The 26,405-nt window shown below is 43.5% G+C and overlaps 1 protein-coding gene and 2 non-coding genes across 3 annotated transcripts; all 3 read right to left on the reverse strand.

Annotated features, from left to right (window-relative positions):
- Positions 1–20,863: 20,863 nt before the first annotated feature.
- LOC120661910 (40S ribosomal protein S9-2-like) lies at positions 20,864–23,592 on the reverse strand. Its single transcript, XM_039940920.1, has 3 exons — positions 23,436–23,592; positions 22,365–22,746; positions 20,864–21,217 (listed from the first exon to the last, which is right to left on the reverse strand). Exons 1-3 carry the CDS (start codon positions 23,461–23,463, stop codon positions 21,043–21,045), a joined length of 585 nt encoding a protein of 194 aa, XP_039796854.1. The 5' UTR covers positions 23,464–23,592; the 3' UTR covers positions 20,864–21,042.
- LOC120663179 lies at positions 21,514–21,601 on the reverse strand. The gene has a single exon (XR_005670398.1). It is a non-coding gene; the product is annotated as a small nucleolar RNA Z162 (small nucleolar RNA).
- LOC120663178 lies at positions 21,974–22,064 on the reverse strand. The gene has a single exon (XR_005670397.1). It is a non-coding gene; the product is annotated as a small nucleolar RNA Z161/Z228 (small nucleolar RNA).
- Positions 23,593–26,405: the final 2,813 nt, after the last annotated feature.

Genomic DNA, 26,405 nt, shown 5'->3' on the forward strand with positions numbered 1-26,405 from the left:
TTTACACGGTTGCAGTAGCAGCTATTTTTACGTTACCACATTTATTCTGACCATATAGACCGCCGCATGGACATAATAGATCCGATGCCATTACTGCCACCTCATGTGTACACAGTTGGATGCACTAGCAGCTATCCATACGTTACCATTTTTGTTCCAATAAAAAAAGCACGTGGATACAAATCCGGTGCACCAATAAACTGCATAGAATTCTAGTCCATACCTCATGGAGCTAATTTCCTTGTTTTACTTTTAATTAATAATAAAAGCTTTATTTGGAGCCGGCGCATGCATATCATGTTGGTATAACTGATGTAGTAGTGACTGGTTTTACCTTACCATTTTTATTCCGATCATATTATACATCTAATTTTCTCGTCCTGCATATGAGAATAATAGTTTTTTAGCTACTTCTAGCAACTTGACGTGATATAATTTGTTGTGCACATATCACTCGATGAATTGGGTTCACATGAGTTGAATCACGCATGCTTGCATGACATAGCCCATTGCCGAGAGGTGAGTTCGTGTGTGACTCTTTTTATGGTTCCACGCTCCTCCTACGTCTGAACTACTGACTGATGGTGCTGAAGGGCTATACCCAAGCATACAACTCTTGTGAGATTGATTCATCGTCGTGCGTTGAAAAAGGCTACTGTATAGTAGTCACATTCTTTCAAATTTGAAATTTGAGTTGTAGCCCTTGTTTTCATTTCATCAGCTAGCTTCCACCTTTAGTTTTACTCTGTTATGTTAATTAACCGTGTAATTGTTTTTAGTATAAAACAATTAATTTTTCTCTACTTTTGGCAGTTTTTCATTGTACCAGTCCAACTGTATTAAGAGGATGAATTGTGAGATGACGGATGCCATCTGCACTTGCATTCACATGTGGCTTTGGACCTTTGTTTATTGGCTTTTCTGCCATGGAGTCAAGTGCTCTCAAGTACTTGTGGAAAATTGTATTACTTGCAGTAGGTACTAGGAATTGCGATGAGATGCCTCGCAACTGCCGTAACCATCCGGTCGTCCCTCCTGCGACTTTTACTCCATTATTTTGGAGGAAGAAAAAACGGCCGATCATTTGAACAACTAGAAAAGAGGATTTGGAGTTTGAACCGAGCATTTGGAGTCGGGTAACCTAACTAGTAGGAGTACTATACTAGTGGTTAGTGAAGGTGTTCATGAGTGATTGCGACGCGTTCGGTTCCAAGCAGCTCATCTGACATTTCAAAAGGAGGCTGCAACGGCTAATCCAGAAACTCCGGCTCCCATCACTGTCAATTGCCAGGATTCAGTGGCTCCGGAGCACTAGTGCCTAGCGTGACCGACTGACTATTGTGTTCCATACCCATTTCCTCGTTTGCTGCTCTCACTGTTGGAAAATTTCTCAGGACACGGGGCGTCCAAAGTCGAACGGGCGTCAGTGCGTCAGCTTGGCGAAAAGCCAGGTGGCGGCGTCACTGCGATTGCAACGGCTTTGGATAGCGGGGCAGGGCAGGGCAGGACCGTATAGTCCGTAGCGGGGCAGGGCAGGGCAGGACCGTATAGTCCGTAGCGCAGGCAGGAGTGGAGGACGGCGTCCCACACACTGGGATGCATGTGCATGTGCATGTGCATGTGCGCTCGGTGCGCTTGCCCTTTGTGCTCATGCTGCGCCGCTTTTCTCTTCAGACTTTTCACGTAGGCCCGTCAGGCTGAGAGAGATCCCTGAAAGTGTCAGGGCCGAAAGTGTCCAACGAACCATAGGAGGATCCTATGCGGTCAATTCAACAGCCGCAGCCCGGCTTCTGCCCCCACCTCGGCTGCTCTCACCTCGTTTTCCGCGCCGTGTCACCTGCTGTTCTAATCCTAGACTCCTACTCGCGTGTTCGCAGTTGATAAACACATGGCAACACCTGGAGTGGGCGTCCATTCGTTCACGAGCCAATTCCTTAACGGCCACAAAAATTATTGCCTCTCCCTTGGGTGCCATAAATTTTTTTGAAAATCCCTTCATTGCCATAGAAAATTTAATTATCCCTTAGTGTCATTTATGTCGCTATTGCGTCAATGTGATGTTAATTTAGGTGCGAAAAAACCATTTTACCCTTGGTCCTACTTGTCAGTGACCATCTCTACCTTTTGCTCATCTCCTCCTCTCTTCTCTCTCTCTTCATTTTTCATCCGTTGGTATTTTCATCCGCAGGGGTATTGCCTGATATTGTGCCAAAACGCAAAACGAGCAGAGCAAAGACATGGAATTGATCTTGCAGCCAGACGTCCGGCCAGAGCTTGCAACAGCACGTCTCAGAAGCACTCGGGCGAGCTGGTGTACAATGGATGGGGACAGGAAGACCTTAGTGGTGGCGGCCGAGCTCAGGCACGTCCGCGGCGACAGAGGCAGAGCTCCGCCCGCGCGGCTCCCCCGTGGCGGCCGGGCTCGGTCTCGCCCGCGGCGGCGGTGGTAGAGCTCAGCCCGTGCAGCTCCCGGGCTCAGATGAGGATGAAAAATGAAAAATGAGAAGAGAGTAGAAGACGAGCAGAAGGAAGAGGTGGGTATTGGAAAGTGGGACTGGGGTAAAACGGTGTTTTCTCACCTCAGTTAACACCCTATTGACGGAATAGTGATGAAAATGGCACTGAAGGGATAAATCAAAATGTCTATGGCATTGAAGATATTTCTAAAATTTTTATGGCACTAAAGGGAGTGAAAATAATTTTTATGGCATTGAAGGAATTGCTCTTCGAATGCATGCATCCCGGAACAGGACGGCACAATTACATTCTACACTGTGGGTGGTTTACTCTTTTCTTTTCCGCGAAACATTCTGCACAGTGATTGCTATATGCCTATCATATTGTGCTTTTCTTGCAAGAATCATTACTGCTACTGAGTGAATTCAGTAAACTTTCCATGACAGTAAAATTTCCAGTAAAATCCATCCAAATCATCGTTAAAGGATTGGTTTTTCAATAATAGATATTGAAATGAATAAAACCCTCTCGCCCCATCTACCGTACACAAAATTTTTGGAGTACTTTTTTTAGAGGATTCACAATACAGTTTTCAATGGGGGCTCATATACATCTTGTGGAAGGTAGATAAGCCATCCATCTTTAAAGCTGATTTAGCCCAATTACCTACTACAAATATGTTCAACATCTTAATAGGATAAACTCAACATTTTTCTTAAACACGTTCAACATTTGACGATCAAAATGTTGAAACTGTACAGTCGGATGTTGAAATTCAAAGCACGAGATGTTGAAAATACTAAAATTGAAATATTGAAGGCACTTCTTCTCCGGTGAGCTCGGTGCACAGCGCGAGGTAGCGGCGGCGCAGAGTAGCGGGGTGCGCACCCCGCACGGAGCAGCGACGGTGGGGCACCGCGCAGCGAGGTAGGCGTGGCGGGGGGGGGGGGGGGGCAGGGGAGGGCCGACAGGAGGGGTGTGCGGGGCGTGCAGCAGCAAAGATGCGGTAGCGCGGCGGGGTAGGCGTGGCGGCGGGGAAGTGGAGGGCCGGCGGCGGTGCGCAAGCTCGTCAATGCGGGTTGCGTGGGTGGCGGTGGGGGTAGGGGAGGGAGGCACGGATGAGAGAAGGGGTGAGGGTTAGGGTTTAGTTGTGTAGATTCAACGGTTGTAGATGGTTGCGCTAATCTCAAACACTAAAAAGTGGGAAATAAAAAATCTTTTAAATGATATTTAGGATTGGCGGTTTTCAGTTCTGTCCTACATAGGCTATTTAGTGTCCCGACTAGGGATTTTGGCCGACCCAGAAGGCAGGAGTGCATTTTACAAGAGCGGACCACCAATGTTGCGCGCAACGACCAACAATAAAGGCTATTGCGGTGGTCATCTTCTGGACCACGGTAGGGATCGTGTTTGAAAAGGATGTGGGTGACACAGTGGTTTAGATAGGTTCAGGCTACCCTTGAGCGTAATGTCCTACGTCATGTGTGTGTTGATGGATTATGTTTGGTCTAGTCCTTTTACTGAGCTCTGAGACTCAGCTGGGGTCGATCAAGCTCGATTCCCTTAGGCTTTCTCCAACAGTTCCCCCCATCCAACTCCCCCTAAACGTATTTTCTACTATATTTTACTACCTCCCTCCAAAAGATTCATCCCCCTATAAATCATCCTCTCCGACCATTCCCCCTATACACTATACCTCATTCATTAATCATTTATTTATCATTTTTAAATTATAAAAAAAATCATATCGTATTTGTACTACCATAATACATATTATTATCATGTTACAGAACTCAAATAAATTTTTTTATCATAAACAAATATCGTGATTAGAGTATAGGGGGAGATTACAACTCCCCCCATTTATGGAGGGAGTTTCATCTCCCCCTCATGTACGGGGAGCTTTAGGGGAGCTGTTGGAGCGCACGCTCCCCCCAAAACCCCCCTACATACTACATAGGATGGGGGGCCGTATGGAGGGAGCCGTTGGAGCTCGCCTTACATGTTGGGATCCCTGCTTTACTTATACTACTTCCCCCGCGGGAATTTTTACTGCCCCGTGTGAACGCGGCGCCCAAGGTCGAGCGCCGACCAGCTGGCAGGCCCCACGCCCGGGTGGAGCGCAAGCCTGTGGGCCAAGCCTGTCCTTTCCCTGGGATTACCCTACGGGCAATCCCGGAGGTCTTCTGTGGTCATCTTGAGGTCCCGGGGTCTTCCTCCTCACTTATCCTGGGGAGCAGTGGTGCCACCTCGGGATTGTACTTGATGCGGGTAGTAAAAAATGGTGGGCACTAGCGCCACCGTCATGGTCAGATGAAGTAACGCGCTCCGGGAAGGACGCCCCCCCGGGCCGTCCATTCCCTTGCTTGTAAGCACGTCTCCCCGTGATGATGATGTCTTTGCGGGAAAGGTAAGCCGGCCTCGGCGCGGTAAATGGCCACCGCCGCTATGCCGGAGGTGTGGTAAAAACTCCTACCTACCAATTCCTTCGCCTTGAAGGGAGCTCCCCTTCCTGGTGAACACGTGTCCTCCTGCAACGGGCCCCCCACCGGAGTTGGTCCCTTAGCTAGGGTTTGCGCTGCTGGTTTCGCCCGTTCTCATGGGCCGTTTAGTTCACAAAATGAAAATTTTTGGATGTCAAATCGACTATTTGACTAGATCTCGGGAGGGTTTTTCGGACACTAATTAAAAAACTAATTTCAGAATTCATATGGAAACAACGAGACGAATCATTTGAGATCTTTGACCGCATCATTAGCACATGTGGGTTACTGTAGCACTTATGCATAATCATTCACTAATTAGGCTCAAAAGATTCGTCTCGTCGTGTACATCCAAACTGTGCATTTGGTTTTATTTTTTAACTATATTTAATATTCCATGCATGTGTCCAAAAGGGAGGTAAAAAATTTTTGATGAAAAATTTTGGTAACTAAACGGCCTCTCATTGGGCTAGGCCGTTCCGCCAGGTCTGCTGAGCTTGTTTTGTCTATGCCCAAGGATACCTCGTTCCCGTGGCCCTGACAACACCCCTGTACCGCTCCTACACCTCGGCTTCCCGTCGTGTTTCATCCATCCCGAACTTATCCAGGGTTCGAGGTAGGGTACCTTCACTACTACAAAACAGACTTTTGTTCCTGGCCATTTGTCCCGGCAGTCTTTGGGCCCGGGACAATAGGTGGCTTTTGTCCCGGGTCCAACGGCTAGCCAGGCCAGCGGGGGGACGGGGGCCTTTTGTCCCGGTTGGAGACACCAACCGGGACAAAATGGGAGCCTTTTGTCCCGGTTGGTGGTTCCAACCGGGACAAAAGGCCCGCGTAGCCTTTTGTCCCGGTTGGAACCATAAACCGGGACAAAAGTCCCCCCTTTTATCCCGGTTGGTGCCTCCAACCGGGACAAAAGGCCTTGCACCCCTTATCCCCTTCCCTCTCCCCCCGCCCGAGCCATTCAGCTCACTTGTTTTCTTGCTGTTCTTGGCTCGGGATAGAGGAGTTCTTGCTCATTTCTTCACCACATTTGTGAAGATCTTTGATTCCTCGTCCATCCATCTGCTCTAAAGGTTTGGGGCTTGTTTTTCTCTTCTTCCTTGGCTTGTATAGCTCATTTCATACTTTAGAAATAGAGAAAATGTGTAGCTAGCTCATTTCTTGGACATTTAGCTAGCTAGATTGCATATGTAGGTGTAATTTTTTTTAGATTTAGATGAGTATATGGATAGTAGAAATTTTTAGAATGAGTGTAGATACTTCATGTGATGTACTTGTATATATGACCATATTGTGGATAGTTGATTTTTTTATTCATGAATGAATTAATGAAATGAGTATATTATAGAATTTTTTGTATTATGAATGGATTATTTTGACACTCTAGTGATGTATTTAATCAGGCTCACATTGAAACCATCTAGAAGCTAAAAAAATCTTTTTTTCGAAACAAGTATACGTCGTTAATCTCCATCCAACGGTGATGGCACTACCTTTCAGGGATACACGATGCGCTATAAGGACGTCGCAAATCGGTTGGTCGCATCACCAGCACTTCCGATTGATAAGAAGACAGCATTTGACGCAGTCAGCATGCCCGTTGTTGTACTGAGAGCATATCAACGAGCATGCTGCCTGTGCCAAGTGCTGTGCCTATTAATCGTAAATGTTGGTGCTGCGACTAGCCGATTGGTGACATCCTTGTACCGCACCGTGTCCCCCCGAAAGGCAGTGTCATCACCGCAGGGTTGAGGTTACTGACATATACATTTTCAGAAATAAAGGTTTATTTTTCTTCTAGAGGGTTTCTGGATATTGAAAAGAGTGTACTCCTGGAACTGAAGGGTGTCAAAGTAATTAGAAGTTATAGAGATTTCTTTCAATTAATTAGAGATTTCTTGAGGATTAATGATACATTTCGTCTTTTTTATATAATTTCATTGTTATTTGCAAGAGTTATTAATCTGATCATTGTAATTGTAATAATAAATAATTTTTGCTTTGTAATGGTAAGAATTTATAATTTTGTGGAAAATAAAGGTATTTTTCAGTAAAATATGGCTTCAGCAGCTGGAGGGAGTGGCGCCGGTGGGGGTGATCGTTGTCCTTCTGGAGAGAAGGGCACAACTCGAGTAGGTCGTCGGTCCAAAAAACCTAGTGCTTTTCATAGGGCAGCGCTCCGTTATTTGGAAAAAGAATATAGAGAATGCATGGCAAGGGGCGAGGAACCTCCGTTTGATCTTGAGGATTTATTGCGGCATTACGGTTTGTCACCACCAAACTCGGAGGTTTCAGCTCCGCCATCTTCTTCTGCGCCAGCAAGAAATACGTTAGAACATTCTGCGTTCCAACGCAAGGACGGTTGAAAACCTATGTGTTATTGACCGAATTTTTAAATTTCATGTATAGTACTCCTTTGTTAAGTTCTATAATGGATTAAGTACTCCTTTTAATTAATCAAGATGTATGATGGATATTGCATATCTTTTAATTATTCATGTTATGTTACATTTAGTTTAATTTAGGTTTGATATATTTTATTTATTCGATACGTGTAAAGAATTCAAATCGATTTATTTAAAATGCAGATGGACCGGCAATGGATGTACAATGCTGACCGACGTTCGAAAGAATTCATTGATGGCCTGCATTATTTTTTGTCTATGGCTGAGACAAACAAGCAGAATGGTTTTATGTGCTGCCCGTGTGTTCATTGCAACAATAACAAGGATTACTCATCTTCAAGAATCCTGCACAGCCACATTTTCGCAAATGGTTTCATGAAAAAGTATGTTTGTTGGACGAAGCACGGAGAACAGGGGGTTACCATGGAAGACAATGAAGAAGAAGATTTTGACGACCACTTTCCCGGGAATGCTGGAATCGGTGCATTCGATGACGATATTCCCATGGAAGAGCCTGAAGTAGATGTAGCAGAAAATGATCCCAGCGACGATCTGGGGCAAGCATTGCACAATGTGCAGGCAGACTGTGAGAGTGAAACGGAGAGGTTGAAGTTCCAGAAGTTGTTAGAGGACCACCATAAGTTGTTGTACCCAGATCTGGGGCAACCATTGCACAATGGAAGGCGACAAATGGTGTATCCGACAAGGGATTTGGTGAATTACTCAAACTTGTTAAAAAAATACTTCCTAAGGACAATGAATTGCCTGCCACAACGTATGAAGCCAAACAACTTGTTTGCCCTTTGGGACTGGAAGTGCAAAAGATACATGCATGCCCCAACGACTGCATCCTCTACCGAGGCGAGTACGAGAATTTGGATGCATGTCCCATATGCAGTGCATTGCGTTACAAGATTAGAAAAGATGATCCTGGAGATGTCGAGGGGGAGCCTCCCCGGAAGAGAGTTCCTGCGAAGGTCATGTGGTATTTGCCTATAATACCACGTTTGAAGCGTCTGTTTAGAAATAAAGATAATGCTAAGTTGATGCGATGGCACAAAGAGGAACGCAAGAAAGACTCGATGTTGAGACACCCCGCTGATGGGTCGCAGTGGAGAAAAATAGATAGAACGTACCCTAAATTTGATTTGGATGCGAGAAACATAAGGTTCGGTTTGAGTACGGATGGCATGAATCCTTTTGGTGAGATGAGCAGTGGTCATAGCACTTGGCCTGTGACAATCTTCCACCATGGCTCTGCATGAAACGAAAGTTCATCATGATGCCAGTGCTTATCCCGGGTCCAAAGCAGCCCGGAAATGACATTAATGTGTACCTAAGACCATTGGTCAAAGAACTCTTATTGCTCTGGGGCGATGAAGGTGTACGGATGTGGGATGAATACAAACAGGAAAACTTCAACCTACGAGCATTGCTGTTCGTAACGATCAATGACTGGCCTGCTCTTAGTAACTTGTCAGGACATTCGAACAAGGGATACAAAGCATGCACACACTGTTTAGATGATACCGATAATATATGGTTGACTCACTGTAAGAAGATTGTATACATGGGTCATCGTCGGTTTTTTCCCATCAGGCATGCGGTACGAAAGAAGGGCAAGCATTTCAAAGGCCAAGCGGACCACCGAACAAAACCGATGCACCGTAGTGGTAAAGATGTCTTCAACATGGTAAAAGATCTAGAAGTTGTTTTTGGAAAGGGATCTGGTAGCCAACCTGTTCCAAACGAAAACGGAATGGCGCCCATGTGGAAGAAGAAATCTATATTTTGGGAGCTACCATATTGGGAAGTCTTAGATGTTCGTCATGCAATTGATGTGATGCATCTCACGAAGAATTTTTGCGTCAACCTGATAGCATTCTTGGGAGTGTACGGAAAGACAAAAGATACAGTAGAAGCACGTCAAGAATTGCAACGTATGGAAGAACGAGATGCCTTACATCCACAACAGCGAGATAATGGACGACAATACTTAAGTCCTGCCAGCTATACTCTTAGCAAGGAAGAGAAAGAAACCATGTTTGACTGCTTGAGCAGTATAAAGGTTCCATCTGGATACTCATCCAATATAAAAGGAATCTTAAATTTGGCAGAGAAGAAATTTACAAATCTCAAGTCCCATGACTGCCATGTGCTTATGACCGAACTTCTTCCGGTTGTGCTGCGGGGGATTCTGCCTGATAACGTCCGGTTAATCATCGTGAAGATATGTGCCTTCCTCAACGCAGTTTCTCAGAAGATAATTGACCCGGAGAATTTGATAAAGCTGCAAAACGATGTGGTGCAATGTCTTGTTGGCTTTGAGCTGATATTTCCACCATCTTTCTTCAACATCATGACACATCTTCTAGTGCACCTTGTCAAAGAGATTGATATTCTCGGACCAGTATTTCTACACAACATGTTCCCATTCGAAAGGTTCATGGGGGTACTCAAGAAATGTGTTCGTAATAGAGCTCGTCCAGAAGGAAGCATCGCCAGTGCCTACGGAACTGAGGAGGTCATTGACTTTTGTGTTGACTTTATTGATGACCTTAAACCAATTGGAGTCCCTGAATCGCGATATGAGGGGAGACTAACTGGAAAGGGTACATTAGGAAAGAAATCTTATGTCTGCACAGATGATTTCTCATTCAAGAAAGCGCATTATACGGTTCTTTAACAATCATCCTTGGTTGACCCATATATCGAGGAACAGAAGAAAATTCTGCTCTCCAATTTCCCGGAAAAGTCTGAGGCATGGATTACACGTGAGCACATGAACACTTTCTGTAGTTGGTTGCGGAAGCATCTAATGCATAACATGGATATAAGTGAACAACTGTTCTTATTGGCTAGGGGACCATCTTGGAATATCTTAACATACCAAGGGTATGAGATAAATGGAAACACATTTTATACGATAGCCCAAGATAAAAAAAGTACCAACCAAAACAGCGGTGTTCGTATGGATGCCACGGACAATAATGGAAAAAAAGACACATATTACGGCTACATTGAAGAGATATGGGAGCTGGATTACGGTCCCAATTTCAAGGTGCCTCTATTTCATTGCCAATGGGTTAAGCTATCTGGAGGAGGGGTAACAAAAGATGAGTATGGGATGACAATAGTTGATCTCAACAATCTTGGGTATAGAGACGAGCCATTTGTCCTAGCCCAGGATGTCGCTCAGGTTTTCTACATTAAGGATATGTCCAACAAGCCAAAGAAGGGGATCAACAAGCAAAAGGATGAGCCTAAGCGACACATAGTTCTATTAGGAAAGAGAAACATCGTTGGAGTGGAGGACAAGACAGACTTTTCAGAAGAATATAATAATTTTGTTGCCATTCCACCTTTCGAAGTAAATGCTGATCCATGCATCCTGCTAGCCAATGATGATGCTCCATACTTGCGCCGTGATCATAATCAAGGGACATTTGTGAAGAGAAAGTCTGTTACCGCTAATCCTTCATGTACTTGAATCATTTTATATTATTGTATAAAAACATAATCGCAATTCGAATACTTTTATTATATATGTACTGTACAATTATACTTTATGTGTTATTTATATTATTTTATATATTTTTCACTTAATTACTAGACTCAATTATAATTTTCATTCAATAATGGATTACTCAACTAATTTTATTTATTTCATGAAATTACATTCACATTAACACACTATACTCTCTCACTAACACACACAATCTCACTAACACACACTATCTCTCAAACTCACACACTACTCATTAATATCATGAAATTGCTTAATTTTATCTAAAATTCACTTTTTAAACGTTAATATCGTGATAGAATCCACTTTCTATCGAAAAGCAACAGTTTGAAAAAAATTCACCTAATATATTTTTGCATGGTCAAAATAACAAATATGATTTCAAAAAAGTTAGATATTTCATTGACCCAATCACTTGAATGAAAATTAATTATTTTTGTTGCGTGTATCAAGTTTATATAGAGATAAGAAATTTTGTTCCATAATTTTTGGAATCATAATTTTATTAACTGAATTAACAAATGAAAGCCAATTTTAAAAGAGAAGTAAAAAGAAACAAAAACAAACATAACATTAGGCGGGAACGAGGGAAAACGGACCCCTTTTGTCCCGGGTGGTAGATCCACCCGGGACTAAAGGTGGGCCGCGGGCTGGGAATTTTCCCGGCCCGCCCAAAAACCCCTTTTGTCCCGGGTGAAGCCACCACCCGGGACAAAAGGACCTTTTGTCCCGGGTCGTGGCTTCACCCGGGACAAAAGGCCCCCCCCCATATATTTCCTTCCTCCTTCGCCCTTCTCCTAACAATTGGTTTCTCATCTGCGCCCGTCCTGCTCCCCCCACCGCGCGAGCCGAGCACCGCCGCCATCGACGTCGCCGCCGCCCAGAGCCACCGCCGCCGCCGTCCTGCTCCCCCCACCGCGCGAGCCGAGCACCGCCGCCATCGACGTCGCCGCCGCCCAGAGCCCCGACCTCACGCCGCCGCCCAGAGCCACCGCCGCCGCCGTAACGCCCTCGCCACCATCCCCTGCTCGCCGTTGACCCGCCGCTACAGGCCATCCCAGCCCACGCCGCGTACCCAAAGGTAGAGCTCGATCTCGTCCCCTCCAACACAGAGCACTAACAGAATCACCATGCTTGTCTGCTGCTCTCAAATGTGGGTGCATTGATGCTTGGTCATCAAATAGGAAATGAGGCTTCACAAAACTATTATAGTGTTCACCCTGAATCTGACTTAAATCATTTGTCACAAATAGGAAATGGAAGGAAATAAGCTCACGGATCGACACAAATGCACCGTGTAAATCATCTGTCAAACTTACAGTACCACAACAATGACTAACATAACTTTCTAATTATGATCTGCATGAGAGAAAAATTATTGATAAGTAATTGACATGAATCTATGAATTTACTATAATAACATTCAGGGTCCAACTTAATTGACGTAAATTGCTGACTTCGATTTACTAGAAAGAAAACTCTTGGCAAGTAAGTAACATGGATCCATAAATTTTCTATAACATTTACTAATAAAAAAACTTTTAGTTTCGTGCTACTTAGACCTAAGTCCATAAAATCAACCACAACAAAAGAACCTGATGAAATCGGCACAATTCAAAGAAAGTAGCAAATTATATGGTTAATTTAGCATTGTACAGGATCAATGAAGGTCTAGAAAATTACGAGAATTGTGTACTAAGAAGCATGGTAAACTAGTATAAGAGCGATCAATCATTAAACAATACATTTGTTACACCTAAAAGGTAAAAGTAATGCAGCAGCCTGGTACATAAACTACTAAAGCTGCCTGTACCTAAAAATAGATGGAATCATACTGGAGAAAGGCCGAATCCCACTGCATTTGACACCGAGGTTTCATCTCCTAAAAGATCGTCCTACTACGAGAGTCCCCTCAACACCTTCTCCATTCCATTGAACCCCAGAACCTCTCGCTACGTTGGGAAGCTCCTGCCTCTGTATAGTTCCCCAATGTTCTTTAATTTTTAGTTTTCAGAGTGTGTCGAGTGTTTGCAGCACTAAGATCGACATCGTCGACCAATTATGGCTCATTTTCAGTAGCTAGGAAGCTACACTCATGTAACTTTGGGACATGCTCATAATTTGAAATCATAATTTAGAGTTCATGTTATTTAGAGTGAAATCATAATTTGTTGTTAAGAGTGAAATCATAATTTGTTGTGTAAATAAAGGTATATTTACAAATTTTTAAATGTATGTATGTATGTATGTATGTATGTATGTATGTGTAAAGTGAGTTTAAATTTAAATATTTCATGTATATTTCTTGAATTACTTAGTGAAATATTTCTCGACCTCATCCATCGATCGGTACTTAGTGAAATTATCGATAGAATATTTCAAGTTCATTTCTTGAATTACTTAGAGAATATTACTCGACCTCATCCATCGATCGGTACTTAGTCAAATGCTCGCAAATATGTGGATTATTTAGATAATTTTTTAAGGATTTTATTTGTATTCATATTTTAGTTACGATGGACCCGCGACACACAGACGCGGAAGACGAACAGTTCTTGTTGAATATGATTGGCGAAGGTCAAGGAGATGTCGCTGAACAAGCTGATGATGGCAGCAATACCGACATATATTTGAATATGTCCGGTGATGGAATTGAGGCACCATCTATTCAGGATGACGCTGCTGCTGAACAAAGTGCTAATGTACATATCACAACTATAATTATTTGTAGTGACAATCATATTTTCATCTGAATCTATATGAATACTATGAATGTTTTTTATAGCCGTCTGGATCATCATCGCAGCAGAAAAAGACGAAGCGAGGCCCAACAAAAAAACTGGAAGGGCGGTTCATTATAACGGAAGTTGGTCCAGATGGCGAACCGATCGCTCCAGAAGCTGCCGCCAAAAAATTCATAAGACAATCCGGTTGTATTGTCAGGGACCACATCCCGATCAGCTTCAGGCTCTGGAAAGCTTCCAATCCAAGCGAGGAACGGGATGCGGTACCCGAAAAAGAAAAAGAATGGTGCTGGCGGGAGCTTAAAAAAAACTTCACGGTTCCAGCTGAATCCGAAGAGATATGCAAGCGCTGGACCCTGAGTAAGATGGCCGAACAACTGCGATCATTCAAGAAAATTTTGACGAAGAAATATATCAAGACCGGGACCACACCCGTATTTACCGGCGAGCTCGAAAAGCTCAGGGGTCACTGGGATGCATTTGTGGAATACAAGTCTTCAGAGCTTGGGCTTCAGAAGGTGCAGAAGGCCAAAGACAACGCCTCAAAGAAAGTGTACCATCACACTCTAGGCCAAGGAGGCTACAAGCTTGCAGTACCCAAATGGGAGAAGATGGAGCAGGATCTGCTTGACAGAGGCATCCAACCTGCGACCATGAACTGGCCTGAAAGGTCAAGGACCTAGTTTTATGGTCACGGGGGAAGCTTGGACCCATGGACTGGTGACTGCATCTATGGGCCAAACATCCAGCGAGCAGCCCAGAGGCTACAGGAGGCCATACAAGCAGCGGCCGAGGGAACATTCCAGCCGGATAGAGAGAGGGACGAGCTGACTTACGCCCTTGGGAATCCAGAGCATCCGGGCCGCACAAGAGGCAAAGGCGTGGTTCCGTGGAAGTATGGGTTCAGGGATTACATTGATTCATATAGAAGCCGGCAAAGAAGAAAGAATGATGAGCGGGAGCACCTGCGAAGGCTAGAGGAACGGCTCATGTCACACGATCAAAGACTGGAGGAAGAGGTTCAACGCCAAGTGGCCGTAGCAATGAGCCAGCAACAGCAAGCGCAAACGTTGCCTCCAGAGCCTAGTGTCGCAGCCGATCACCTGTCTCAGCGGAAAAGCAGCTACGCTTCCACAGATGTCGCCACCGCCGAGCCCACGGGGATCCAGGCCGCAGTTGAAGCGTCGGCCCCGCAGCGATTTCCAGTGGATGAGATCACCCACCGGACATCTTGTGACCTGCAGACTGCCGTTAAGAACTTAATGTTCACTGTTGCGTATGGTACCGCCATGCCAACCGAACCAGGCGACGTGTACCATGGGCAGCAAATTCCGCCTAGATACACAAGAGTTGGCGTGGAGCAGGTGTGCCAGGGTTGGGAGACGCTCGAGCTTGATATTCCTGGAGGCGATGGGGAGAGGACACTAGCAGAAGCCATTCATGGCTCCATCCTATGGGATAAGCGCTACATTGTCCTAAAATCGGATGATCAAACACCAAGACCGGCATCTCAGCATGCCTCTCCAAGACCGGCATCTCCGCAAAACTCCCCAAGGGCAGCACTGTCTCGGCAAGGTTCACCGGCACATTCTCCATCACCATCATCTCATGCGCCGATGAACACTCAAGCGTCACCGTCACCTCCATGGTCACCCCTCCGCCGCCGGCAAAGAAGCAGAAACAGCCGCCGGCAAAGAAGGTAGCTGCACCGGCTAGGGAGCCTCCAAAGAAGAAGGAAAAGAAGAAGAAAACCAAGGAGGCTCCTATTAAACCCTGGGACATGAGCCTTGAAGAATGCGATCGGATAACTCAAGAAAGAGTTAAAGAGCACTTCAAGCCGAAGCCGAAGCCGGATCCCGAGAAAGTCATAAATCCGATAGATTTAAAATTTTTTAAGGGAATGTGCGAAGCAAATAAGAGAAAATTCATTCCGAGAGACCCCCCTTCAGACTACGAACGCACAATTATCAAAACTACTGAGAAAAAGAAGAGACAATCAAAGTCGTCGTCGTCCGACGTTCCACAGCTCGGAGCCCAAAAGAAACAATCAATAGAGCCTCTCGTAGTGGGACAGACGACGCAAGAACAAGACTTTGTTACATTTCTGAAAGAATCAAACCTGACGGCCGCTCAGATTGCAGGGGGAGAAGATATTCCAAAGGCCGATGTGGTCGTCAAATGGACGTTTGAGATCGGCAAAACTCTTGTACCCCCCGAAGTAGTGTCTGTGCTTCCAACGCAAATGTATAAGCTGCACCAGCACTACATGCGTGCGATGGCCGATTGCATCTTCATGCAGGGCGCAAAGATTAAAGATGACGATTTCTTACGGGGGAAGGCCATTATATGGATAAACTGGGAAGAAATTTACCAACTATTCCATCAGGAGGCCCTCGACATCTCTATGGTCGGCTTGTGGGTTCTGTAAGTATTTTACTCTCCTTACGTATTGTTTTGCATGATCTCAACATACTGATCTCTTGATTTATTCGGTATCATGTAGAATAGAGATACATACTTGCAGAAGAAAGGGATACTCTCACCTCGGCTTCATCGACCCAATTACTTGTAATTGGAGGCTTCTACGGGACAATCCCGATGACATATTCCAAAACTTGTTCAAGTACATAAGCGTTCATCACAACAAGCAAATGATATTGTTTCCTTACAACTTTGCGTGAGTGATTCCTTCCATCTAACTCTTTCTATTCTATAATCGAATTGTTTAAACCTTAACTACCAAGAACTGCCTCCGTATAATCTTGCAGTGAACACTTTGTCCTAATTGTCATAATTCCCGAGAAGAGCCTACTCGTGGTTATGGACTCATTGAGGAGACCTCCAGAACAATACGAAAATCTTCTTAACATGATGAAAAAGTAATTCTACCACTACTCCGTCCATGACCGATAATTTGAATCACTTTGTTACTTGACTATAATTGTTCTAATCATGCACAGGGTTTGGAAAGAATTCGCTAAAAATCATCCAGGCAAATTTGACAAGGAATTGAAGATCAAGACAGATTTTCCGGTACGCGCTTGGATGATTCGTTGCACGATTCATTAGTTTTATTATATATTCATGTAAATACCTGATAATTTCTTCTCTCTTAAAGTGTATGAGGCAGAAACCAGGCACTGTATTGTGCGCATACTATGTATGCGAGAACATCCATGGTCTGGTAGGTCCTCCAAAGGGCTGGACAGATTGGGAGGAGGAAGTAAGTAAAAAAACTTGTTAATATTTGAACTCGTATTTTAATTAGTCGAAATTAATTATCCCCTTTTTCCATAGGTCGGGGAGATGCGCGATAAACTCATACCGGAGGAAAAGATTATGGCGATTCAAGAACAATTCTCCGGATTTATTGTTGAGCAAGTCCTCGATCCAAAAGGCGAATTCTACTATGATGGAATATCTAATATTGACAATCACAGTAAATATGACAATATACGCGTATATATGTAATTAAGAACGAATATAACTATGTAAATATATATGTGTGTCTATGTATTAAATTTCTATTTATGAGTATGTATGTATGTATTAAATTTCCAAAAGGCGAATTCTACTATGTAATATAAGAACGAATATACCTATGCAAATATGATGGAGTATGTATGTATTATATATATAAGCACTCCAATAATATATATGTGTATATATATATATATTTATATAATATTGGTCCTAGACATTTTCATATGTAAAGGAATTCACATGTATAGATATGTGTATACATATATATATAAGTGAATTAATTTATATATGAAAACTATCTAGGACAAATATTATATAAGTAACTATATATATATGTATATATTAGTGGAGATCATACACACTGAATTCCAATACATAAGTTTAATTGAAATGCAAAAGTATAATTGAAATAGAAAAAGAATTGAGAAAAGAAAAACATGAAAAAAAGAGACCTTTTGTCCCGATTGGTAACACCAACCGGGACAAAAGGGTGCGCCAGCCACGTGGGCGCTGGCTGCACCTTTTGTCCCGGTTGGTGTTACCAACCGGGACAAAATGTCCTCTTTTGTCCCGGTTGCCACACCCGGGACAAAAGGGCACCCCCTTTTGTCCCGGACAGGCGTTCCCGGTTGGGAAACCGGGACAACAGCGGTTTCCGAACCGGGACAAATCAACGTTTTTGTAGTAGTGCTTGTTTTGCTTGAATTTCATGACACCATTGCCCAGTTTCAGAGGCTCTGCTTGTACATACTACGCAGGCAAAGTTATTGGATTGCATAAGAATTCGACATTTTAATTTTCTAGAAATTATTTGTTCTTGATAGCTACCTGCATTGTGCTAACGACCAAACAAAAATCGATAAGGTCACTCTGTACCCACCAATCGTGCCAGCATCCGGAGAAGCTAGCACAGAGGATCGCCCGGTGCCTGACATGGAGGCAGTGGGCGCGCCGCAAGCAGCTGTGGGGTCGAGGCCAGCTATCGTGTTTCAGAACATTCCTCCAAACTTTGATTCGAGGCAGTGGGCGCGCCGCAAGCAGCTGAGGACCTCGATCTGAGGCCTTGGATGGCTACAAACTCACGTACTACGAAAAGGCATGCAAATTGCCCGTGCATCCACATGAGTCATCCAAGTCGCTCCTCAAAGCCCAAAGAGAGAGGGGTCATCCACGCATATTTGAGAATGTTCTAGAAAAAAATGGAAATAGCAAGAGAGAGGAGTTACCATCCTTCGTGGCAAGAAATGAATTTTCTAAAATTAGATATTTTGCCTAGTTGGATAAAGATGGGGAAAATTCTAGAGTTAGATATTTTGTAAAGAAGAGTGTGGTAGTTGCCACATTGCAACACCACAACACCCATGAGCACCTATAAATAGATGTGCTCCCCTTCGCTCTTTTATTATTATGGATAATAAGTATCGGATATGTATTGGTATCTATGTGTCAATACGGATAAAGCTGATATAAGTATCGGATATGTATTGGTATCCGTGCATTAATGTTTAGTGATCTACGTGATCCAATTGTCGACGGAGAGGGTTAGTCTGGTTTGCATACGAGATGGATAAAACCCACGTATCAGTAACACAAGGTGGACCAAACCAAATATTAGGTGGAAACCTTACTTGCTTAAACAATAGGTATAAATTAATGTTAAAGTAACCTCTAAATTTAACTAAATTATATAATACAACTCTGAAGGTGGTGGTAATCTCGTCACGCCACTCTATATGCAGCATCGAAGACGATGATGAGTCTGACTCTGAAGCCAGTCTGACTATCACATACTAAAACTGCCTTCTCCACATACAAGGCACCAAAGCTCTTTGACAAAGCACACGGGCTCGTACTTAAAGTGACCTCGTCCACCAGCATCGACCTGTCGAGGAACTAGGGGTCATGTGATACGCATGGTGAGGTAACGTACAAAGCAACGATCAAATCCCTTATGTGGCGGAATGGCTGGGAGTGAATCTGTATTTGGACAGAGGCAAAAGCCGTGAGATAAAGAATGGAAAGGAGAAGATAGTTTAAGACAGTAACTTGTCTGGTCCGCCAGAGTCTGGCGAGAGAGGGGTAACACTCCGGCATGACACTGGCAACAAGGACACGAACTATGGCTGCCTGGTAAGAGACGTAACAGGGAAAAAGAATAACAGAACCAATCGGTGAGCAAAATCGAATCAAGAACAGAGGCTACCAGAATCGCAGCAAGAACAGCGGCGAGCAGAATCGAATCAAAAACGGCGGCGAGCAGAATCGCAGCAAGAACAAAAATGATAAGAACGGCAGCGAGCAGAATTGCAACAAGAACAATGGCGAGCAGAATCGCAGCAAGACGAATCAAGAACGGCAGCAAACACATGAACGTTTTCTTCAAGGGAATTGGTGAACAGGGGTGTGCGCATGAATCTTCCTTCCCTCTGCGGCTGCGCTCGCCGCTGGGATAGCAACGGGTCGGGTAAGATGCAGGTAGAGCAAATACCCACCCGCGACAATACCAGAAACTATAAGCCATATCCGTACCCGTGAAGTCTAGCGGGTAAAATTTTATACCTATAGGTATGGGTCGGGTTTTGGGTACCCATCGGGTATTTTAATAATAGCATAAACAACCTATCATTTGGGCGTATTGTCAAGCATATTTTGAATTTATCATCCATATAAATGAACGCAAAACATTAGTAAAATAGAGAACAAAACGGATCATCTTGCACCATTTTTTTTCTTATTTTCAGCATCTATTTTGTAGTTGTATGTAAGTACATGCGTTCAATTTTAGTTATGTATTTCATCTAAAAAATGAAACAATGATCATACGCTTCACTACAAATAATAAGCAAAATGTCAATGTCACTTTCACATCTATTAGTTCACACAATCTCACTATCCGTCTATTTAGTTCATACAATCACAAGAAAATAAGGCTTAAAATTTGTGAATAATATGAGTTCACTAAATTATTTTTTATAGTTCACATACTCATTGGGTACCTGCGGGTAAAATTTTTTACCCGCGCTCTACCCACAGGTAAAATTCTATACTCATACACATACCCTCAGCTGTTGGGTCGGTACCCGCAGGTACCTGCACCTGTGGGCAAAATTGCCATCTCCTCGCGAGAAAGGTCTGGAGGGGGAGTTCGGTGGATGGACATGGCCTTGCGGCGGGCGAGAGTGTGGGCGGTGAAACAGTACGGAAAGAAAAAGAATGGCGAATTGGTGAAAATCGGCCACAATTTAAATCAAGACACGAGATTAAAGACTACCCGAATCAGAAAGCAAATCTGCCACAATTTAAATCAAGACACGAGATTAAGAACTACCCGAATCAGAAAGCAAATCCGGGCCGTCCATATTTGTAGCCGGCTACTCCATAGAAATTCCGCCGAAAAAAAACAGATTTTTTTTTTGTTGCAAAGCAAGAGGTCTGCAATTTTTCAACTGGTTCAGCAAGCAAAAACTCCGTAGCTTCTGTTGTTCAGCTGGGCTTGGTTTGGTAAGCAAGCAAAAACTAGCTTTGCACAGCAAACTGTTCTCGTAGCATCTGCAATTCAGCTGCTGCTAGGTACGCATCTCTTTGTTTTGCATTTCCCCAAATTCAAAACCCCTCGGTGAACTGTGAAACTCCGTAACTGTTAATTGAAACGGGGATCAGCCTCAGTTCAAGAAACGAAAATTGACCAGAACTAGAACAAGCCATTCGGTTGGCAACTTGGGTTAAAGGCCAATCAAGAAAATATCCAACGCAGACATACTCTTGATGAGGTCCGAAACATGCCAAGGCTTAAATTAAACATGAGTGTCAGTGGACCAAAAAATTGTCTACCATCCCCCGATTCTGAATTCAATTACCACAAAAACTCAGGAACAACACCTAATTCCAACAAGGTTCATTTCGCATTTCAACCAATTGCTGTTGCAAAATCCTACAGGCCCTTACTCTTCATCATCCTCCCCATCGCCACCACCACCTGAGGCCTTCTTCTGGTTCTTTCTCTTCACTCTTCCAGCAGGGCCGCCACCCAGAGGGCTGGTGAGGGAGAAGTCGATGTGCTTCTCAGATTCAACCCTGACCATGAATGACGGGATGTTGACAAGCTGCCTTCCCACCCTGTGAAGGTTTTAGAAGAGGGAGAAAATGAATGTTAATCAAAGTTGATCGCATGAACTTATATTTGTCAAGTCGACTAAACTGTGGCAAGGATTTAAAGTGCTCTTTTCACAACAGTTCAAAGAACACTCAAGCAAGCAATGCAATGTCTGCATTAGCCACAGGAGCCAGATATAAGATTTGGAATGGCAAAAGCAAATGAATTAAAAACTAAAGAATCCAAAGGAAATCTGACAGCAAACCCCGCATTCAAAGAGCCCAAGAGAAAACAGAAACATATTACTTGAAAATCCAATAAGGCACTCAGAATGAAAAGGACATAAGAGTCATTGACCTTCTGGCCTCAGAGATACATTAGCAAAATTGACTCCTCATTGTGCCGCAGAAAACATATAAATAGATAAACATTACAAAAAGAATGACAGAAACGAGAAGGTAAAGATTACAAATAGATAAGCACCAATTTTAAAAAGTAAAGGACAACTTATGGAATAGGGACCCATACAGTTGAACATGAAGTTTGAACAAAGCAAAATTTGTTTGTACCTACATTAACAGTTAAAGAATGTAGGAGAAAAGTCTGAAGAAACCATTACTGAAACACATACTCCAAACATTCAGTGTCATGACACATGATTACACTGGAAAGTCCAAAAAAAAAATTTTTTGCTACAATAAGATGAACCAAACCAAAAAGGCAAGGTTCACACAAAACTAACCATTATGGTAACAGATACAAGCATTGAATGTGATCAGAGGCATCAGAGAAATATGACTGCAACATTACACACAAAGTGTCTCAGACGACCGTCGTGAGAATTGCACATGGTTTTTCATCATATGGCCCATCCAAGATCAACTGTATTATTACAGTTAATATAAACCCAATAGCAGTAAATCAATAGCAAAACTGAAGTCAAAATTGGAACAGCATATTGCAAATCAGAATCAACAAGACAGCACCCAACCATTAATTTCATATACAGCATCAGAATACTACAATTCTATATGAACAACAGTCATCTATTAAAAGAAGACATGTGAAATGCTGAGGCTCGCAATTACTGATCCCACTCCCTATGAGCATTTTATGAAAAAACTGTAGATTATGATGCGTAAGTGAAGGATCAGGCGTGTGTAAACAAACCTGATGTGGCGCTGCCTGATCAGGACGCGAGCATGGTGGATGGACTTGGCCATGCCATTCTTGAAGACGATGGTCTGGAGGCGGCGCTGGAGGAAGTTCTCAACAGTGAGGGCAAGCACGTAATCCAGCTTGTTCTGACCCTCACCAAGGAGACCATAGCGGTTCATGCGGCGGAGGAGTGCCTCACCCTCAAAGATACGGCGAGGGTTCTTCTCATCCAGGGTGAGCAGCTCCCTGGCTGCATTTCTGATACGGCTCAGGGCATACTGCACACGCCACAGCTCACGCTTGCACCTCAGGCCATACTCACCAACCAGCTTCAGCTCAGCATCAAGACGTTCCTTCTCATAAGGACGCCTTGGCTTCTTGAAAGTCTTCCCATCTGCAGTAGTCACACAATCATATGTTACACACTGGGTGGGGAAAATAACCTTACAGATATAACTAAACAGAGTGGAACCTGTAGCATGTAGTATACACAATAAAAACTTGTAATACCAGAAAGATTCTAGTATTCAAAAGCACAGTTAAATGTCTATATCAGATGGTGTTCAGATAATCACATCCTGTGTTCGGGTGGACAATGACCAAAATTAACAGAACATCATTTTCCAAGTAATCCAACTCCAGTTCCTCACTTCACTAGTGGTGTTTCTAAAGAGCACTAATGTACAAGGATTGGTGTTTCCACTGAATTCCTATCCAACGCAGTTTGATTCCGACGTACATATTTCGATCCAAATGCATTTATGCGCGAGCGATTCACATAACCGCAATCACCCAAAGTTTGGGCTCGAAGGATCAATCTAAAACCAAAAGCTGGTGTTCTAGCATCTAACTTGCTACCAGTACGTGTATCTGAAAAACATGCTCACCGTCTTATACTACAGATCATGGTTATTCTGGATTACAATTAGCATTGGGAACAGAAGTCTAATCATTTCCCTTTTCCATAGTACAGCACTACTGAAACTCCTCATGGGAACATCGGCACCAACTGGATCGTCTAGGCAGCTGCTTTCTCGCAAGTTACAAGGCAACACGCGTACAATGCAGTGGAGGGGATCTTACAGTTGCGGTAGAAGCTGACGTGCACCATGGCTGCCGCAGTGCCGCGGCAGGGAGGCGCGGTTGGTCGTCGAGCTGGACGCCGCCGGAGGAGGTGTGGAGGTGGAGGCGCGGGGGGAGGAGACCAGATCTTATAAGGGAGGTAAACCCTAGGCTTTGATTAGTTGGGCCGGGCTTGAAAACTTTGTGTCTGACTCGACCGGCCCGGGTCTGTCTTCAAATGGGCTGTTTTTGCTAGACGGGCACCCCGAGCCCGGGCCACGACGTGTGAAGCGAGTGTAAAGAGTAATCGCGAGAGACAAAGTGCAAATGGTAGAGCAACCAAAAGTCCTTTCATTGATCTGAGTGTTTGCTATTTATACAAGATAGAGGGATGCCATGAACGGGCATCACTCTCACGCACGCGGTAACTGCCCCGTCAAGGGACACACCGATTCAATCAAGAGGGACGGATGAGATCATCCCTTAATTATTTACAACACTCCCCCTTGATCGAATCCTCTTGATCAATGAACTTGTAAATTCCTCAAAACCCTGTGGGAAAAAAGAAGAATATATCTATCCGATGATTACTCTATTAACTCAATCGAGTTCAATAGAATAATCTATGTCCTTTGTATTTCCATAAAAACTCCCGTGGGGAAAACTAGAAATACTGACATATACTTGAGTTAACATTGCCTCATTAAAAACCTTTACTGAGAAAACCCCATGGAAAAAACTTATAAAGGAAAAAAGAGTACAATGTGATGCGTTCTAACAAGACATAGCACTTGGGGCATCTTCCCCTGAATCTTGCAAATCCCGAAGTCTCCTTAACCAATACCTCGAACACATTTCTCAAATGTCGAATCAGGTAAGGACTTTGTGAATAAATCAACAAGATTATCACAAGACTTCATATGCAAGATGTTTATCTCACCACTCCGTGGAGTTCGTGAGGATAAAACAACTTAGGAGCAATATACTTCGTGATGTTGCTCTTTATGTAGCCTATTTGCATCGAATAACACAAGCAGCATTATCCTCATAGATAATGGTTGGTGATTCCAAAGAACCAATACCACATGACCGTTGTATGTGGTTAATCATTCTGCGAAGACATACACACTCCCGTGATGCTTCATAAAGTGCAATTGTCTCATAATAATTTGTGGAAGTTGCCACTAATGTAAGAAAACGAATCCTGTCTGCGATCTAGCATTATGGGGATCAGATAAATAGCCAGCATCAGTGTATCCAACCAACGTAGGATCTTGATTTTTCTCATAGAACAAACTCAAGTCCTTAGTGCCATTCAGGTATCTGAGGATTTGTTTCCCTCCTACACAATGATGTTTCATCGGAGCAGCACTATGTCTTGCAAGTAAATTCACCGCGAAAGCAATATCAGGCCTGGTGCTATTCGCGAGATATATAAGTGCTCCAATGAGGCTGAGATATGGGAATTCCGACCCTTAGTATCTCTTCTCCCTCGTCCCGTGGCCGAAAAACGTCTTTTTCGAGATCAACCGATCTTACTACCACGGGAGTCTTGGCTGGATATGACTTATCCATGTTGAATTTCTCCAATATTTTCTAGATATAGGCAGACTGGTACACTAGGATTCCTGAATGAAGGTGCTCAATTTGCAATCCAATGCAAAATTTGGTTTTACCCAAATCCTTCATCTCAAACTCTGTCGATGATTGCGAGCTTCATCAATATTCTGTGAATTGCCAATAATATTGATATCGTTAACATACACAGATATTATACAAAATCCTAACAAGGATCTTTTGATGAAGACACATGAGCAATCATAACTGTTGGAGTAACCCTTCTGCATAAGGTACTCACTCAGTCGGTTGTACCACATTCGTCCCGACTGCTTAAGGCCATAAAGACCTTTTCAGTTTTACACAATACATGTTGCGATTCGCGCTCTGATTCGGTATAGAAATCCCATCAGGAACTTTCATCTAAATATCTAAATCAAGTGACCCATACAGATATGCGGTCACTATGTCCATCAACTGCATAGATAGACGCTTTGTACTGCCAACGATAGACGATATCGGAACGTAATTCCATTCATAAGTGGAGAATGAGTTTCATTAAATCAACTCCGGGTCTCTGCGTAAAATCCTTGTGCTATTAGCCTTGTTATGTATTTCACCACCTCGTTATTTTCATTCCGCTTCCGAACAAAAACTCATTTAAAACCACAAGAAATGTTTTAGGAGGTATAGGTATCACTGATGAGAATACCCCTCACTTAGCAAGCGAGGCTAACTCCGCATCAATTGACTCCTTTCATTTATCCCAATCTGAGCGTTTCTTGCACTCTGCCATGGACTTAGGTTCGGGATCTTTATGGATATTCTCAGCAATTGATTCGGAGAATTATATGTCGACAATTGTAGCCTTACGATCATGTCTCTCCAGTATTAAGATAATTTATGGAAATTTCTTGTACCCTCTTCGACGGTTCATCATTTCCCAATACGACCCCGTCAGGGTGTTCCGAAGTCCCAGCATCAGAAAAGGTGTGCACAGTTGATGCGGGATGTGGAATTTTCCTATCCACTTCAGTTCTCTCAACTAACTATTGAGTCATATTTACTGGTCTAGAAGGGGTATCCTTCTCTTTCCTATTGCGCTTACGAGAAGCCGCACCTGCAGGAATTGCTGTACTTCTTCCACTCTTCCCAGAAAAAAGAAGATGAATAGTTTTATTTGGTACCTCAATTCTTTCTAGCACATTCCTTGCGGGTATATAGGACTTTGTGACGTCTTTACCAACAGTAAATGCATCCGGCAGATTATTTATAATATTTTGCAAATTCAGAATCCTTAGAACTTACAGTTCTGATTCATGAGTACGAGGATCCTCATTGGCGATGCCCCTTGCATCCTAGTTTATTTCCTGGCATTCATTGTGGTACTTAAATTCTCCCCCTAAAGCCGGGAAATGATCTTCATTGAAGATA

This window comes from Panicum virgatum, chromosome 2N (genome assembly GCF_016808335.1).
Source record: "Panicum virgatum strain AP13 chromosome 2N, P.virgatum_v5, whole genome shotgun sequence".
Taxonomy (NCBI): domain Eukaryota; kingdom Viridiplantae; phylum Streptophyta; class Magnoliopsida; order Poales; family Poaceae; genus Panicum; species Panicum virgatum.

What these genes read in the sequence shown, in the direction of transcription:
- LOC120661910 (XM_039940920.1), bottom strand. Translation starts at nt 23,463, where the DNA reads ATGGTGCACGTCAGCTTCTACCGCAACT. An exon ending in CGTCAGCTTCTACCGCAACT is followed by an intron (nt 22,747 to 23,435) that starts GTAAGATCCCCT and finishes TGACTACTGCAG; the next exon opens with ATGGGAAGACTTTCAAGAAG. An exon ending in ATCAGGCAGCGCCACATCAG is followed by an intron (nt 21,218 to 22,364) that starts GTTTGTTTACAC and finishes AAACCTTCACAG; the next exon opens with GGTGGGAAGGCAGCTTGTCA.